The sequence below is a fragment of the Anopheles nili genome, chromosome X, assembly GCF_943737925.1.
Source record: "Anopheles nili chromosome X, idAnoNiliSN_F5_01, whole genome shotgun sequence".
Classification (NCBI taxonomy): domain Eukaryota; kingdom Metazoa; phylum Arthropoda; class Insecta; order Diptera; family Culicidae; genus Anopheles; species Anopheles nili.
In genome coordinates, this window is record NC_071293.1 from 4,272,785 (window position 1) to 4,291,979 (window position 19,195).

Genomic DNA, 19,195 nt, shown 5'->3' on the forward strand with positions numbered 1-19,195 from the left:
GTAACTACATCCAGCATGCGGTGTTACGATCCGTTTTGCAACACGCCACACCACACTGGGTGATAAAGCAGTATACGCACAAGGACCTCCACCTGAAAGGAGTTGCTTCCGCCAGCGCTCACCACCGTACTCGTACTCGAAACCAAAACAACGTGCCGGGTGTTGTGGGGGGTTTCAAAAACCCGGGCTTATAGAGCCGGCATACCGGCGAACGGAAGTGACTTGCGGCCTCGTAGGTAGGCAGGTAGCGGCAACCGGTCAACACAGGTGCAGGATTCAGGCAGCCAGGATCCCGCTCGTACCTCGTCCATCAACCGCATGCGGTCCGCAGAACCGCCAAGGGTTTCCGCGATAAACTTTCCCTTTGCCGTTTGGCCTTTTTTCCGATCCTCCAAACGGGGAGTCCTTGTGTTTCTTGCGAGCAGAAAGTGAAAGTTGCGAGCATCCTTCGGAGTTTGTAAGCCTCCCAGCGCTTGCGTGTGTGTGTGTGTGTACTGGAGACTCGATGTGTGCCTCATGTGGTTGGGCAGCGGCTGGTTCGTGGAATCCGTTGGCCACCCTCGTCCAGGACGCTAGATTCTTGCAACCTTTCGTTATCTTTCGAACGTCACATTCGGCGCTTGTTTACACGCACACGCCGGTCGGTGGGCACGCGGGCGAACTTGAGCTAAAGTTGAGTGCGTGTAGCTGGAAGCTGCGATAAGCGAACGTTCCTGGAGCCTTTTTTTTTTTGTTTTTTTTTTCGGGGGGGATAGTTTTACGGGCTGTTTGGAGCAACGCGCGAACGTGTCGTCGTATATCACACACATATCCACACATGCCCGGGTGAGATGGGCGAAAGGTACGGGCCGGAAGGGGTAAGCGAAAGATAAGGAGCTACCGGACGTACCGGAGGACATTCCTCCGACGATACCCACGGGCTCAGAGAGCCAGGTGTGTGCGTGCAGCTCGTACTAACTCCTAGTAAGGCTCCTTCGCTCGACCACACACGTGTATCGATACCGCACACATATCACAGCATCCGTCACCCGTCAGAGAGCTTACCGAAAAACAAGTAAAATAAAATAAAACGATCAAAGTAGACACAGTACAACCGGCTTGACGTGCCGAAGACAAACGGAAACGACAGAACGATAGTACGAACCGCGTGCTTCGAGGAGAAACTCCCACCGGCAGCAGAGCAAACGAGACGAGCAAATAGTGAGGAGAAGCAAGCGAAAGGACCTTCAATCAAACGCACCATCCTACGATCACACGTTATCGCGACCAGAGTGAACCAACAGTGAGGACGTGCCAAAAAGGTGTCCAAAAGTGTCCCTCAAAACGTGGAGAACGTTAGTCGCCCGTGGATTAACGTGAGCAGCTGGCGCAGCACGTCGTTTCACGGTCAAAACCCATCCGCAGAACCTCGCGCCATCTTGCCAAAACCAAGAGAGAGAGAGATAGAACGGCCCGTTAATCCATCGCCGAGAGGTAAGAGTGGCCGTGGTCGAACAATCCGCGCTAATTGAAGTACACCGGGCGTTGTGCGAGGTTTCAGGACGATTTTTGCGCCCATCTGCAGGTCCGCCAGGTGGTCGGTGCAAGAAAGCGTCGAAGTGTGGTGTCGTAACGAGCGAGAGATGAGCTGGTCCGTCCGTCTTACAGTACGGCTGCAACAGGACGACGACTTCCAACGCCACCAGGACGACCAGAATCCCTTGCAATGGTGCCGTTTCAGCTGGAGATACTTGCCCTGCTTGCCGTGGTAATCGGCTTCGTTGTCAACATCTACATCGTGGTTATCGTTATCCTCACGAAACAGGTAAGTTCGCGTGTGTGTGTGTGTGTGTGTGTGTGGGTGTGCTTGGAGGGAAAAGGATGAATGATTACTCTGCGTCATCACTAACGTTGACCTCGGGCAAGGATCGGCAACTACCGATCGATCTAAACGAGATCCCCGGGGCGTCAATTGCTCATCGATTCTGGCACGGTTTCGTGTCCTTCGACAAAAACCCTTGACCATGAAGCATTTCACACCGTCTATCCTTGCCGGTGTGCACTCTCACGCCTAGATCTAGTTAAGGACGCGTGAATTCTGAAACCTTCTCACACCTCCGGCGCTCCAAAATACAGACTTTCCTATTTGAGCGCCTAATTCCCAACATTCCCGTGGTATCTTCAATCGAGACACACGTACGTGGCGGAATCCGGATAACAGTAACAATCGAAAAATAAAAGTGTCGCGAGGTTTTTGTTTTGTGGTTGCGAGAGTCCCAAACCCCCACCTCCCGTAGGGCACCGTGTTTGTCGCGCTTGTCTCGGCGCATTTTTCCCGGAAGTTCCCCAAGGGCGCGCAGGACTTCTCGCCAAACAAAGCGAGAAGGGCAGCGTGGAACAGCCACCTCAGGCACAGGTTCCCCCACGTTTGGGAGGTCGTGCTGGAGCTCAAAAGTCATCAAGATTCCAAGAACCCGACCGCGTCTGTGGCCGGTGGAGACGCTCGAGTGTCTCCAAACTCCGAAACCGCTCGAGTGCCCGGTTTCGCTCGAGCGTTCTTGGCGATGAAGATAAGCGGGAACAATAGGCGCTGGTGTCGCCATTGGGCCATTGTTTCCACCCTTGGCGGCCCTTGGCCGTATGGGGGAGGGCTTTCCAATAGGGTACTGGTTTGAGCTGGTAGTATCCGCGGCGCTCGCCAGGTGGCGCTCGCGTGGGAGGTTTGCTGAGGCGTGTTTTGTCATCTAAATTTCATTTCCCATCGGGCCCTTTTCAACATCAGGGCAAGGTGAGACGGGTGCGTTCCAAGAAACGGGCAGGTGTTTGTAATGAAGCGTGCGATGAAAGGATGAAGCGATGAGAGAGTGGTGTTTCATTATCCTGCTTCCTGCTTTCCGTTTTTGTTTCAACGCCATGCGAGAAAGCGAGACAGCGTGTCCGCTCTAACTGTCCGCCCGGGCTCGTGGTATCAATTAAATATTTAAAAGTCAAAATTTTCCAGGACTACTAATTTGAATTCCCACCAACGTGGTGAACTCGAAGGGCCAAAGGACGAAGGACGAAGGACGAGCCGGAGCTTTTGGAAGGGAAAGGTTTTTCGCTATTTTCGTCCCGCCCGGGCTGGCATCGCGCTGCGTGCGCGATCATTTCGGATTTAACGCCCATCCCTTGCGGCCCTTTAGGCCCTTTTCCCCTGCCCTTCCCTTTTTTACGCCCTCGCCCCCGTTCCATCACTTAACGGGAGCAGAATGGTGGCAGGATGTGGAACAGATGGTTCACTTCTCGAGGTGCGGGTGTTTTTCAGGGGGTGGAGGAAAAAGTTCACCCACACCGCCCACCTTGCGTTCTACCGCTCACCCTTCCCCTCTGCTCACCCCACGGGTGCACGGGTGTGATGGACGTGATTCTGGCCAGGGTTTTCCGATGAAGCGCGCTCGAGAAGGAAAACCCACCGAAGGAAGCCCGGTTAAAGACGGTTAAAGGGTGTGCTTTGCGCGGGCGAGCGAAAATTTATCAATAACATTCCAAATCTCATCCCTCCCTTACCCACGTACCGTTTTCCTAGCATTTTTTTCCCACATCCCCAAACCTCACCATGGCTTGACCAAAAAGAGGCCACTTGGCGGACCAACACCTTCAGAAGGCGAGGAAGCAAGCGGGGGGGGGGGAAGTTGGGAAGTGGGAGAAAGAAGCACGATAAGAGCACCACGGGTAAGATGAGAAGAAGCCAAAATAAAAAATTGCGATGAAGAAGAACCTAGGGAAGGAGCTTTCGTGGGTTTCGAATTTTCCGCTTTTCCGCTCTTTATATATTCGATATACATATTTTCCGTGGCGCGCAAGGAATTGCAACCAACCGTACTCCTCGAAGGACTCCTTCCCCTTCTCCCCCACCTTTCGTTTCCCTTCCCCAACCCCATCGCACCCGTTCGGAAGGTATCGCATTTCAATATCCATCACTGCCTCGGTTGGCGTGCGGACGTTTTTATTCGTTTCCTTTTTTCCTTCCCATTTTCCCGCCATTATCCTTCGTGTCCTGGGCCCACCCCTCATCCACCGGTTGCATCGAAGAGCTGCCTGCGAGGGAATGGTTAATTTTAACGCCCTCCCCAAACGCTCCCACGTCGCCAGCCCTTCCCACCGGGTGCCACCGGTAACGAATCGAAATTGTTATTATATTTTGATTATTGACTCTTATTGACCGATTATCGTGTTTTCCACCCATTGGTGTGCGGTTGTGCGTGGGTGCGCACCAAAAGGAACTGTGCCGAGCTTCTGCGAAAAGCTTCTCCCTTCGCGTTGGGGTTGGCAAGCGAGATCGAATCACTTTTTGGTTGTTTTTTTTTTGCCCTCACCTTTCACTCTCTCGCTTCATTATTTCCAATCCCTTCACGCGGAAAACCGCCTAATGCCAATTCCTCATCCCCTCACCCCTCTTCTTCCCTTTCGCCCACCATCAGTAGCGCGCAACCGATGGTAAAAATTTAATGATGCCCCGTGTCCTTGCGACGCTTTCCCGGCGCGTCTTCTTTTTCCGACTTTCCGCTCGCGGGTCTCATCTTCTGGCGGGATGAATTTCTTCCCCATTTCCCATTGCTCAACTTTTTTGTTGCTGTTCGATTCGTTTCACTTTCGAGCGGCTTCCCACGTCGTGGCATCTTAAACCCTTGGGTGCGTGTGGGTTGGCTTTCCTTTTTTTTTTCTTTTCGTCTTTTCATACGCAAGGATACGCGCACCGCTTCCCGCAAATTGGCAGGCTATTTTTAGTGCCACCATCCCCCCCCCCCCGCCCTCTCCACCCTAACATCACGCCCATTGTGTGGCCCTTCGCGCGAGCGTGGTTTTTCCGGTGCAAAAAGAGGGATCGGAGGGAGGCGAGCGGCACAGGAACGGATTGCTGGAAAATCACCGATTCGATTCGATTCCCAGCGGTACGATTTCAATCGGCTTGCTTCCGAGCTCCGAACTCCAACTCGAAACCGGGTGGCTTGCTTTCGATGGGGAATTGGCGGAAAACTCGAAACAATGTGAACAAAAAAAAACCAAAAAAAAAGGCAACCCACAGCGGGGAAGATAAAAGATGAAAGCACCCGCTCCAGGATGCGCATTAAGGCTAGGCTAGCTAGAACCGCACGAAAACCGCAACGAGCGAAAAACTCCTAGCCCACGCCGGATGCGGTTTGGTGCGAGTGTTTTATATTACTTTTCGCTCGCTTACGTGTGCGTTCGTCCTTTCCACCCTTCGAGCGGTCCCGTTTTCCCGTGTACCGGGTGTGTGTGTGTGGGGGAAGTTTGAGTTCGGCACGTGCGGAAAGCTTCTCCGTTTTTCTAAACCACCACACGACCAACGCCAGAAATGAGAGCGTTTTTTGGTCAATTTGCAACCAAATATCACCATCCCTTCCACCCTATTTTAGGGAGGGGGTGGGGGGTTTCGGGGGTGAGGGTAGACGCACGAGAGGCCGATTTCAACAGGGCTCAGTATGAGGCGTACCTGTTGCTGCCACGCAACGGACTGCGTACGATGAAGTGAACCGAAGCAAACAGGATCCTATTTCCAAGTTCGTCCTGACGCACCATTCACGGCGGGCGTTTTTTTTTCTTTCGTCAGGCTCCCGGGAGTAGGGGATGGAAAAACAACGGGCGGTATATAGCTGTGGTTTTGGTGTTTTGCACCTCCCAAACAACTGCCTTTTGGGGAAGGCCCAACACCGACGCGCGGGCTCGGGTGAGCCTGCTAAAAATTAAATAAATCAATCAATGTCGATGGAGGTTCCGTTTCCGACATGTTTTCTTCCTCCTCCAGCACCTGCTGAGTCCTTAGAACTACAGGTGTTTGGGGGGGTGGCGTGTGATGCCATCAAATCGGCTCCTAATAGCCAATTTTGAAGTGCGCGAGTGGGAAATCGAGGTGTACTGACTGTGGCTCCCTTCGTTGCCACGAGCGAAGGTGATTGAATTTGATTATTTGCAAGCCCCCCCCCTCCCCCCCCTCCCCTCGTCGCACTCTGACAGGCTCCATTGGGTCCAGAGGCATCACTGCTCACTGAGAAGTTGTCAGCTTCAATTTCCCACCACTCGAACCAACGCGCCGAAATGAGATTGTCAAAGGCGAAGTAAATAAGCGCCAACCTCCAAATCCGGTGCCAAACAGCGCCACCCTGTGCCACTGCGGTGTGTGTGTGCGTGTGTGTGCGGGGGAGTTGTTTGATTTTTTGACAACCAAATCGATGCGGGCTTTCCTCGCGCGCTTTCGCCATCGGTAGCATCGATTTCAGTAGGAAATTTGCGTGCTCGTCCTTTCTGCGTTGAGCCACCATTTTGCTTTCCGAACGCGCGCGCACCACGGCTTCCGGCGATTCGGGCAGCTCGACCTGACGGCTGAACTTGCGCCTTGCTGGCCACATTCCCCTACACCCCTGTGACATCAAGGATAACGAGCACACTGACTAACGCGCAGTGACAGCGATGGAAAATATGTCATTCGGGAACCGCCCGAAATTGATGCCACTCGATCACTACCGTGGTGGGGAAGTTATTTTTCCGAGCGCCCCTCATTACCTTTGCACCCCCTCTCCCCCAAACCCCCTTTGCTGCAGGACACTCACGCCCCGGGAGCCCAATCATCCAAATAGGAGGAAAAAAATCAATCTAATTTGATTGAAGGGTATTTTATTATGAGCGTTTTGCAGTTGTTTTTGCGTTTCCTTTTTTTTGTTATTTACTTTTCACTTACACCGAGCTTATCCAGGGTTTGAAGGGGGGGGGGGGGGGTGTACAGTTTTCCCACCGCCGGGAGCAAAATGGCGAATGGCAATGGCTAACTAACGGTTCGGAATGATTTCCCACCGAGTGGATTGAGCAGGATGTGCGTCTCCACCGGAGGGATTCTTTTTATGTTGCTGTTATCATTGTTGTTACATCTCTCCCTCCCCACCCTCTCTTACCCCCCCCCTCGCCCCCGGTACGTTTGCTTTCCGTTTGTCCCGGCTTCCTCTGCACCGACCGGCTGCAACCGAAATGCATTAGCCCAGGAAGCAGCGTCCCAGATGCGATGTAATTACATTTGGTCTCGCTGTTCGACTTCCTCATCACCGGCCACGGTACGATGGATGCACCAGTCAGTTAGTTTGATGGGCTTTTAGTGTCCATCTGCTCTACTATCCAGCACTTTCTGCTGGAGCGCCCTGATTTCGCAGTTTGTCGGATGAGGTGTCGAGGGATGCTTATCAAGTTTTCGTGAAGCATAATGAAGAATAAATTGGTGTTCTCGGAACTGGTGCTTTCGCCCGTTCGTCACGTGCAGCTTGAAAGCCTAACGTGTTATCCGACGGTATGTCGACGCTTTATGTCGCTTTTTTTTATTTGTTACATTTCGTAGCCGGTCATGTTGATTTAGGCTCCATTGGCGTCATTTCTGGGAAGGACGTGACGCCTTTTCACGAATAAAAGCTGTTCCAAAAAACGGTTTCGAACACATCAGCAGCTTCCGGAAGGATGTGATGATAGATTGGAGTCAGAATATTAAATGCAACATTATGCTTCCCAATCAGCTAGCAGACAGGCGGTCAAACTTTGGGCAAGCTGCTTTATTCAGTTTGCGTTTGTTGACAAGCCATCGAGCCTTGACAATCTCTTGAAGATCAAGAGACACTTCCATCATCAACTCAATGGTTAGTTGGCATTCTTTGTTATCAATTTCAATGGTTGAGATGTAACAAGTGGCGCTCTGACCACCCAAGAATGGTGGCCTTTCGAGATATAATCGATAAAACTCCTGGCAGGATAGTGGGCGATCGGAAAATGAAAGAGCAAGGTCGTAGGTCTGAGGTACCTAAGCAGCACAAGTACATCAAATGAGCATTGGAGCTCACGATGGCTATTCGAACAATGGATCTTATGTGTCTTTTTTATTTTGGTTACGTCGAACGATGTTCCATATCAACCGACAAGTGCCATTTAGTATCGTCCGACAAGGAAAATTAATGTGCTGATCGGGTCAACGTCATCTTAATCAGAGCTTAATGCTCTACTGAGCACGCTACGGAGCATGATATATGGCTGTTTCAAAGTAAGACGTTCAAACGACGCAATACGGATGATTTCTCGCAATGATTGAAACTTTGATTGAACTGTGAAACAATTGCTATATATTTCAGAGATCAAAGAACAATCGGAGCCAAGGGTTTCTTGAAGAAAATGTAGTCGTTGTTTGAGATCTCTTGCTTCATGTTGTACCCAAAGTTGGCTTCCATAACTAGTTCTTTGAATTAGTACAGTTCAGATTAGTTTATGAGCTGTACAAATCTACTTTTTCTACAAACGAATTAGCAACCTACAACAAGTGTTCTGCTTTTTGAGATAAGTGATCAAAAACATGAGCTTTCCAGCCGCTCTTTAATTGAGTTTTCTTTCTCCTTTGATGCTCAGTTACCCCCAGACGGTTGCAGTTTGCAACCCTTTGTCTAGATCCTGGCATATATCCTTGCTAATCGAAACGGGGTGTATTGATGCCATCGGTGAACATTTACCGAGCATTGCACCGTGCCATTACAGGCAATTGTTTACACGTTTAGGAATCGCTTTTATTCGATCAACACCGCCCGCAGGTGCCACCCATCCGGTCGCTAATTAGTTTCGACAACTCCACGTACCAACGAACGCCATAGTGCAGGACGAACGCCACCGCGAGCTGCCAACATCGTCCTTTTTCCATCGATTGAACGCAAATAGCATCACGCTTTGGAGCAGCTTGGGCAGTAAATTTGAGACGACACAAATGGTTTTCTGCGACAAGTTCGAGTTATAGCCGCAACCAACCCATCCATCGATCGGTGCCATCGGTGAGGGTTCGCACATTTTCTACCCCACTACAGCACGTATTTTCCAGGCGTACCCACCTTCTCCAGACCACCGGGCGTCCTTCGTCAGGCTGTGGCCGGGTCCTGGGATGCCGAAGCAATCATAATAACGGTGCTGGTCCGGCGTAGTTAGTGCGATTTTGTTTGCATTCCGGATTACGGTCGCCCGCGCAAACAACTGCATCCATCGGCGCTGAAAATTGGTTCGCCTTCGGGCCCGAGAGTGAACATTTATTTCTTTTTCTTTTTTTTTCACAACCCCAAGAGACCTTTCCAGCGCGGTGGTCAGGACTATCTCATAAATCGCCACGTCGGAAGACGGTGGTGCGATATTTTACATCGTAAATGGTTGGCTTTAAAGGAAGATGAGGTGGCATTAAAAAAATGGAGGCCGGCTATTGCACACGGCGCAACCGCAGCCATTTTTGCTTCCCCATGGAAAGCGCTTTTCCAGCGTGCTTTCCCATTGTCGGGCTGCTTTTAATGCGGTGGAAAAATGGATGCGCAAGAACTGTTGCTATTGTACTTACAGCAATGGTTAGTTCCGCCCGTATGCCTACCATTTTACTGGGACTTTTTGCGGGTTGTTACTACGTCCACGTGTACGACAATGTCGCTTATTGGCAGGCTTCTCCGTCCATGCACCGAAAGGATACTCGCACGCGTTTGCGATTATTTATCGCACCCGATATTGGATTTCCAGCGCCAGCGGTCGTTGTTCGTTTCTCGGCTGCCAATTATCGGCCGGTGGTTTTGCCATCGCGATGATTGTGCCATTTTACGGTAACGGCGCGATTTATCTGCCATGGAAGCGCCTTAGAGCGAATCCTTCCAACCACCTGTCGGTGAGCGGGTGTCCCATCGTCGACCCCTGTTACGGGTACCCTCAAGCGATTAATTTGTACAAGTTTATTGCGCCTAGCATTGGCATCCCACCTTGGATACGCGGGATTTCGCTTCACCTGCCTTTGGGGTTCGACCTGTTGCCAAGTGTTTCAATATCCTGCAGCTTCTAATCCTTACGACTTCGCGTCGGTTGCGATGCCCTGCTGGGTGGGGGGTGCTTTTTTCTTCGTCCTTTTTTCTCTCTCCACCCCCCCAGTTGGTTGGTATTTTATTGCCATCGTTCGAGACAAAACAAAAACAACACACAGATGACGTTTTGCCGTTGCGAACCGAGCATTATCACGGTGCTGTTTTTTCTTTCTTTCTTCGCTCAACCGTCAGCAACTTTTAATTGGTGTGTCGGTTGCCGCAGAATTCTTCAGAAGTTGATTTGTTAGCTGAAGTAGTCGTCTAGTGGGTTGTTTCGATGGTATCACAGCGAATCGCTTTTTGAGGGCATGATTTCATGACAGTGAGCTTTTTTTTGGGAAGATGTTGTGCAGAATAAGCAAACGTCTTAGAATAAAGCTTATCTTTCGCTAGTGGATATGATGTCCATGTCTGAACTAATGTTCATTGCTTTGTCTATTGTAAGTTCTTCAAAATCTCCACAATTCCAGAGTCTATCTTACGCTAGTGAGGTCGATCTCCATGCTTGAACTATTTTCCATTGTTTTGTCTTTTATAAGTTCTTAAAAATTTCTTCAATTCTCAACTTAACTTTCACTAGTGATCCTGATGTCCATGACTGAACTACTGGTATTGCTTTTGCCTATTCTAAGTTCTTGAAAATATCCCCAATTCCACCTTCTTTCAGATCACATTCGCCAGCAAGATCCTACTGCTCCACCTAGGAGTGGTGAACGCAGTGCTATGCGTGTTCTACCTGATCTTCTACATGGCGAGCCTGCTCCAGATGTTGCCAGTAGCAATGGACGCGATGGATGTCACCTGTCTACTATTCGGGTTGTGCTTCAACACCCTCCACTCGATCGCTCTGTGGACGTTGTGTGCGCTCAACTTCGATCGGTACTTCGCCATCGCCACGCCGCTACACTACGGGACGTTTATCAACACGAAAAAGGTACACCTTATGCACTGATGCACTCACTGCTCGCACACTTTCGCCTTAGTCTATCCGCACGGGAAGATGATTTAGAGATAAACCATTCCTTTAGCGCTAGTATGTCCCTGACCTCGAGTAATTGGTCCGCAGCTTTCCCGGTGGGCACACAAAGCTAATTAGTGAAGCAAAAGCGACTCGAAATCGCTCAGAACCTCATGCTTTAACCGTCGTTCGCTTTTGCGCGAGTAATTGTCTAACCATTCCGTTTTACTGCACGTACTTTGCAACCGGATCTAAAAGCGCACGGTTGAAGTGGCTTTTTATAACCGCTAATTTAGCAAATCTGCCGGCTTCCGGCTCGAGATTAGGCACAAACTAGCAGGCGTTAGCACACCCGAGCCCCCCGACTCCCAATGCATGTTACTTGAACTGTCTCTCTTCCGCATTCATCGCTTCCTCTTCTGCACCATCTCCGCCCGCCAACGGCCACTGACACCTGGCGAACCGATTTCGCTCGCTTTCCCAATCGCCGTACAGCAGGTCCTGATTACGCTCGGTGCCGGTTGGGTCGTCTCCACGCTGTTCAGCTTGCCGCAGGCGGTACGGATCTCGGCGTATAAATTCGACAGCGACTACGCGCTGTGCCTGCCGAACCTGCAAACGACGGAATCACTCATCTACAGCATCAGCTTCGTGCTGTTCACCATCCTGCTGCCGATCGTGCTCATCCTGGGCTGCAACATGAAGGTAAGTTAGCCTGCTACTCTTTCTCGCCTTAAACCGTGCGTTTGCTAGTGAAGCGTAATTACACCGGCACCTGGTGAGGTATGTTTGAGATGCGAATGTCAAACGTTTCCCGCTCCTGAGCAAGTGACAGCATATCAGCGAGGGAACCATTTTAGAGCCCCAGCAGGTCGTCCTCGGTTCCGGTTGTGACCGTACGACACTCGCGTGATTTTGTCGACGCTCTATGTTTAGCCCACCTCCGAAAAGAGCCTCCGTATTTAATTATGCCCACCACCCGTACCGAACGGCCTGCAAACGTGTCAGGGTCGTACCTGTTACTTTGGGTAGTGATCCAACTCCTCCCACTGTATTAGTCCCACTGGGGGAGCGTGTTAAAACAAGGAATAGTCATACGCGGGGATGGGAGAAAAAAAAGGTAACACACTCGCCCCCGAAATATTCTCCGAACGGCAACATAACCTCACACCTCCTACACACAAGCGTACACACAAATACACTCCGAGGAAAAGCTCCATCCGGCTCATGAATATGAATGGTGCGATAAACTTCAAAGCTACAGGCCGGATTTTCGGTGGCAGTGAACGCTCGCACACGAGAGAGAGAGAGAGAGAGAGAGAGAGAGAGAAAGTAAGCTCCTGTCGGTGTAATTGCGCTCGAAAGGTAGGCACACAGTGAAGCACGTCCGTCCTCCTGGGCGAGCGGGAAAACAGGTGACATCATCATCGAGCGTACATTTGCATCGGTACGGCTTTTGCTTTCCGTTTTCCAATTTTGCGCCCGAAACCTTCACCCTTCGTGCCAGCCCACACTTTCCCAGCAGGTTGACTGCTTTTGCTTGCCAATCGTCATCCGTGCACGATGTCATTCGCTCGGGACCGGGCACGCTTTTCACGGCGTCGGAGAACCGGAAGGGAATCGATAAATCGATAGCGAACGATATATTTTAATCAACTTCCAAATCGTTCGGCCACCGTGCGCTTGAAACCGGCTGGAAGTGCGCGTGCACTCACAAAAGGTGGGGGAGTTGAAGGTGAACAGGGCAGCGGCCTCCAGAAGGACGCCAGCACCTGAGGAATGTTCGATTCTTTAGGCAATCGCTCAGGTCGGTGGCTGAAAATTTCAGTTAACCTTTCCACATGGTTTTAATATTCAACAAGCAAACTCCATTAAGCGCGAGCTTCTCGGTGATTTTACTCGCTCCTTTCTCCTCTTTCCCAGGTGTTGATGATCGCGCGCTATCAGCGTAACCGAATCGCGTCCGCCATCTTGGAGGTGACGTTATCCGCTCAGCTGACCATCACGCATCAGCGGAATCCGTTCTTTGTGCCGAACGCTGGAGCTGGCCCAGGGCCAAGCTCAGCCGTGGGCAGGGGACCAGCTGCCAGCGGCAGTCTAGGAGCTGACTGCAAGTCCTGCACGCAAGGATCCAACCAAAACAACCCCGCAGCAAACGTGATCCAGCTCGTCGGGTCGGCCATCTTGTTCCACTGCCCGTACTACTTCGTTATCCTGTGGAACAGCGTGTTGCCGTTCGTGGCGAATGGTTGGCGTACGCCCGCGATCCTGCTCAATCTGGCCTCCTTCCTTCTGCTGCTCTCACCGACCATCAACGCCATTTTGTACGGTGTGCGCAGCAAGATCGTGCGCCGCTCGTTCCGCAACATTCTTCGCAAGCAGAAGCAAAAGATCGAGATCCACTACGAGATCCAGGCGCGTACACCATCGACCTGCGGTTCCCGGCGACCCTCGCTCAGTGGCACCCAGTTCCAGCAGCAGCAGTTGCAGCAACAGCAGCAACCATTGCTGCTGGCGTTCGCCTCCGACGGTAGCCGGCCGGTTTCGGCTGATGGGCGTTCCGAGGGTGGACTCGAGCCGGAGGATGCTCTACAATCGCCGCTGGGGCGCGTCAAGTTTGGCAGCTGTTCGGCCTTAAGCGGTCCGCAGCTTCCAACGTTGCCCCTGTTCGTATGCAATCCGCCGCACACGCACCATGAATCCGGCAAAGCGACGGTGGCAGCTGGGCCACGGCCCAAGATCACTATCACCAAGATTCAGAACGATGATGAACCGGCCTGTCACACCCCACCACCACCACCCCCACCGTCCCCGGCACCCTCGACAACGCCAGCCGTCCTCGAGGGCGCCCGGGACGTAGCCGCGGCGGCCGTCGATGGCGGGCGGCTGCCGGCGGCCCTTATTACCGCCATACCACCGATCTGCACCACAGACAATCTTAGCGTTGCAGGACAATCAGGTGCCAAGCTGCACCCCGCACCGCTCTCGGCCGGTCCCACCTGTCTCGAGCCGAAGATATCGTTTAGGAAGTTCTCCTCGCTGCAGGAGATTTTAGGTAACGGAACTGAGTAAGCGCGTCAGCGGTATAGGAGTACGTTATATATGATGAGGTTAAATTTTTCGTTTTTAAATTTGGCGAAGCCCTGGGAAAAGGGGGAAGGGAATTTAGAGTTGCGATCTCAAGTATATTTTTTGTGGTAGCCGATCGCGTCCGCCTACCACAAGGGCCAAGGGCTCTTGAGCAGGCGCACCAGGACTAGAGCCGATGCACTCTAGCCACCAGGCTGTAAAGGCCCCTTAGATGCGCTATATACAGAGAGATATATATATACATACATAAACTTGCATATGTTAAACTAATATAGATGTGAAGCAAACATTTACACTGCTAAGCAACACCCGCTGGTACGCCTTCGAGCGCTCCAACAGAGATAGCAAGAAATATTATCGATAGAACTGGACGTTAGCGGCATAACCGCTTGACAGCACCCACAGGATGGGGAATTTGTCGAAGAATTTGAACCATTGAATTATTAGAGAAATACAAGAATGAAGTATGGGAAAAGCGAATTATAAAGCACACACACACACACACACACACACACGCAAACACTTCCCATAGACACGTGGAATTCAACCGATCGTAAATCGGGCTGTAGCGACAAAATTCGAATCCTAAACCAACAGCACGTAGACAACCAGTCGGCCAGGATAGCGAGCCACATCCGGCCATCGACCGTCGAGCGGTAACGAACAATCTTAGGAATCTTACTTTGTGCACGTACAAATCATGTTTGACCTAGAGCGTAGTTGCAACTGCACGAGGCATGGGCGGTGGCGGGGAGGGGGAAGAGAAGTAAAAAAGTAGTAAAAAAAGCCTCCCCCCCCTTAAGGCCCACAACCACCCAACGCAAGAAGCGAGCTCTCCCTCCCTTGGAGGGATTCTGACATAATGGAGCAGAAAGTGCTGTTGACGGCAAAGCCAAGCCAAGCCAAGGACGAGGACAAACTGAGGGCACGTTTGGTTGCGGTGGTTTGGCAGGCTGGGAAGGACGAAACGCGAACGGGTTCGAAAGGTGTTGCCGCATGCATATCGGCAGCCGTGCGAATGTTGAGTTGGCAAAGGGCGCGGTGCCGTTACTTAAAGCTGGAAATAAACTAAAAAGAAATGTTTTGTGTTAGCTCAACTCGTGTTTCCCTGGCGGAGGGGTTTTCTTCTTCGTGTGCCTTTCGACTTTTCTTTCTCTGTGTGTGTGGGTGGGTTTACTTTAGCTTCACTTTCCATCGGTTTCGCATCTTCCACCTTGACACGTTTGCGTTCGATGCGTTGACAAATGCGACACTGTTTACAAACAACGCCCTTACGTCAAACGCTCTTAGTAGACGGCAGAAGTAGTAGTAGTATCGGGGGGGGGGGGGCAGTTTTTCACCCCCTCCAAACGCTGGACGGCGCTGTTGAAGTCCGAGAAATTAGCATCAATTATTCAAAGTCCAAAAGCCATTCCGATGCTACTCGTCCGTGTAATTGTTTTAAGTCCGCAAGCTTGCCTCTCGTAACCGCACGTGTGTTTGTGCTCGTGGTTCGCAGAGTTTTCTCCTGCTTTTCCCCGTCGTCCTGCCTGTCCCCTCTCCACCCTGCGTTCCACACGCGGTTTGAAAAAAAAAAACGAATTGAAGCCGAAGCGAGCGCACCTAATGAAGGCATGGCACGTACGTGTGCGCAAGGATACGGGACCGCAAGATATCAATTATTACACAGGTCCTTGGGCGTGCGTTTTTTTTTGTTTTTTTGGGTGGAGGGAGAGGGAAGCGGTTGAGGAAGCGAGCCAACAATGCAACCCTCGCCGGTGCGTGTGGAAATTCTCCACCACACCCTTCACCCTCCACCTTTCATCCCGTTCGTCCTGCAGCAGTGCCGCTGCTAAAAAGTGCCGGATATAAATAAATAAACAATCCTTCCCGCCACCCTGCCTGACTCCTTTTGCTCGACGCGCGGCTCCCGTTTCACGTTTCCTTCTACGGCTTCCCAGTACCGCTCCCCTCGTCTCCCCCTCAAGCGAGTTTTAGAGCTTTCCTCGATTAATTTTGTACATGCTGCAGCACTTCAGCCCTCAACACCGAAGGTCATCGGGACGAACAAATCAACCGGATGAGGTCGTCTCCATGGTAAGGGGCATCTCTCCCCTCCCCACCTCTCCATCGGAAGTTCTCGGAGCCGGGTCTGGAGCTGGAGCAGGGAAATTGCTACTACCGATACGATCGTGCTCGTGTTTGGCCGATATGACGTCAAAGCCTACTCCGATGTCAGCTGGCTGGGGGATTGTTTGGAATCGTAACAACAAAAAAATAGAACTGTGTCTAATTTTGCCAGCCGTGCGGTGGAGCGGCAACCCCCCCCCCCCCCAAACATGTCCCCAAATGGAGCTTGGCGTGTTTTATTTATTTTTCCTTTTGTGCTCCCCACCAGCACAGCTCGCTCACCAGGGAGGCATCGAGAATAATTGAGCTTTTTGCGCGCGAGTGCACAATGACAGCAGTCGTGTTTTAATTGGTATCTCTGTGTCACGATGCTGGTGCTCTTTAAATTTGTATGAATTAAAAATCTCTAAAAATGCAGCTTTTCTTTTATTTTGCATAACAAATGGGCAGAGTCGTGCATCTATAAATGTACAATTTAAATCTTATTTGGTTTAGATGTAGATCAAATTACGCCACAAGATCGATCAACCTCTATAATTTCCTAAAATGTATCTCCAAGCTAATTACATAATTTTGTTTAATTTAAAAATTGACCGGTAATCTCCGATAGCCATGAAGGTCACGCGTGCTCAAGGACACCTGTTGGTCCGGGCATAACCGTAGCATCAGCAGCGTGCAAGAAGAAAAGAAACAGGTCGAAAAAGGTGCCCCAGCAAACTGCTTGCTACACGCCAACATCGCATACCAATGGTGACCGTTTCACCCATAAAAGAAGGATAAAAGCCAGAAGGGCTCTATTATTTAAACTGACCCCCAAATGGGCCCCCAGTTTAACAGTCCGAACACGATCCCAACCGTCGGCTAATGGGACAATCGGCACTATCATCGTCGTATAAGTCCACCGCAAAACGTTGAACAAGAGTCAAGAGTCACACTGTCCATCATCTCGCCGCACGAGCCGTGGCACTAACTAACCAGTCAAAGTCCGGGAGATAATCGGACGTTCGTTTCGTGCGAGCTGCAGGCTAATGGAAGCCCGGTTGCCTCGCTACTGTGCTTCAATCTTCGCCAAAGCAACGTACTACTGCTGCTATCATAGCAGCCTTATTACGGCTAATGTGATCCGCGTGCCGTGGTCGGGAACTCCCGCGAAAGCCATTTACTCCTTCTTTTTGCGCCCGTCAGCACGTGGAAGGGATGGAGCTGAAATTTAATCGGAAGTGTTACGAGCTGCGGTCCTTGTCTCGGTGCTTCGGGTCGACGCCGGGTCCAGATGGCGTGCCACAGGAAGTGCGCTATTTTTAGACCAAACGTCGCCACACGCCGGAAGTGTGTCAGAGAGGGACGTACTGGGGGCCGGAGGGGAGGGAATGGAACAAAATGGCGCACCCCGAGAATAAAATGCAAAGTAAAACCAGCCACAGCGAAAATGGCCGGCATGTATGTGGCCCAATTTTTCAATCAACTTACCCACGATGCCACGTGCCGGTTTACTGTTGGTGGTTGATGGTTTCGTCACACCGTAAAAGGATGCTCCAATAATGGCTAGCGGGTGGGGTTTTGGGTTGAGCACATCACAACACACATTGCTCTTTTTATTCTCCTCCCTTTTCTCCCTCTTCTCCCTTCTCTCCATCCTCCTGCCACCCTCAGCTGGCAAAACGGCACGCAAACACGAAGCCGGGTTGTGGTACGTACATTTACCACCTGCACGCTAATGCAAGACCAATGACGATGGTGATGACACGCGCCGGAAACTCTCCACCTATGTCCAGCCCCGGGAAGGTGAACGTAGGAAGACGCCATTCGGGAGGTTGGAACCTTTTGGCCGGGGCTTGATAAGTGCAAACGGAAACAGCTCGTACAAAGCGCACGCTAGACAGAGGACGCGAGTGTGACGCGTTCTCACCTCAACACTGTGACGTCTCTAAGACGTCTCCGGAGGTTGATGGAACTCCCCAATCATCCGCGCACAACCTCTCGGGAGATAGCTCTTCTTGCAGTTGTTTTGTTTCGCGTTTTTGTTGTCGCTTCTGCCCCAAAGAAGCAAACAAAAAACCCTCGCAGATCCGCGGTTCTGGATGCTTCCCTATCGCTCGAGGACGTCCGGGTTCGCGTCTTGGATGTAACGAAAGGGCCTGTTTTTCGCTCGTCCAGTGTTATCAGTAACGGTGCACGTGTGTGTGTGTGGGGGGGAAGTTAAAAAACAAAAACACAAACGGTCCAGGTTTTTTTTTCGGTGGCCCCGAAACTAGTGAAGACCCTGGCGCTTCTTATCTCAGAATGGCTCTCAGTTTTTTTTTTGGGTTCTGGTGCCGACGACGACGTCCGCACCCCTGCGTTGGTAGTAAAACCCCCGCTGGACCACTAAACCCTCCTCCCTACATGGCTACCTGGGCGGGAAATTAATTATATCCGACCCGAGTCCCTGGAAAGAGATAAAAACTCCCACCCCACCAAGCCGGCAGATGTGGGAAGCAGGTCATGCGATGGCGGCTCACGCACGGGTGCGCTTTCGTCACCGAAAAAAAAGCAAACAAAAAAAGAAACCAACCACGGGGTCGTGCGTGCCGAAAAATAAAAAAAGATCACTTCCCTCCCCTGTGTTCTGTGACGGCCACACACACGCACGCGCGCGCTCCATTACGCAATAGCCAGTCTACGCCGGGAGCTCATTCCAATGGCCCTGAAGCCGGTAAAAATATCGCACCCTCCCGAAAAAAAAAAATGGGGAAAAGTAAAGCAAAAAAAAAGAACGAAGTAAACGTCCCACCCCGAAGCGCATTGATCGCTGAGCGTGAGGGACGCCAGCAAACCGCGTGGTTTTAGCCACTGATTAGCGATCGATCGAGGCCGCCATTGGATGATCGCTGGAAGGAAGCCACGCGACCAGACAAACCAACTCACAGAACCACGCAGTACGCGCCCACCTTCGGTACCGCGTGGTGACACGGGGGTTTTTATTTTTTCCTTTTTTCCTCTTGCGTTCGCCAGCACCCTGAAGGAAGCTGCAACTTGGCCGCAACCAACAACAGCAACAACAACAGCAAACACCCTCCTGTGCTGTGGGGGCTGTCCCGAACGGTTGGCCCCGAACCGACCTGTCAGTCGCTAGCTTCCGGTCGTGCTGGACGGGTTTTCGCGCGCGCACTCCGAAACGGGC

General features: G+C 51.4%; 1 protein-coding gene across 1 annotated transcript; it reads left to right on the plus strand.

Moving 5' to 3' along the window:
• The first annotated feature begins 1,672 nt into the window (after positions 1-1,672).
• On the plus strand, positions 1,673-13,951 carry LOC128728327 (alpha-1B adrenergic receptor-like). Its single transcript, XM_053821950.1, has 4 exons — positions 1,673-1,804; positions 10,543-10,809; positions 11,329-11,538; positions 12,757-13,951. Exons 1-4 carry the CDS (start codon positions 1,706-1,708, stop codon positions 13,903-13,905), a joined length of 1,725 nt encoding a protein of 574 aa, XP_053677925.1. The 5' UTR covers positions 1,673-1,705; the 3' UTR covers positions 13,906-13,951.
• The last annotated feature ends 5,244 nt before the right edge of the window (positions 13,952-19,195 follow it).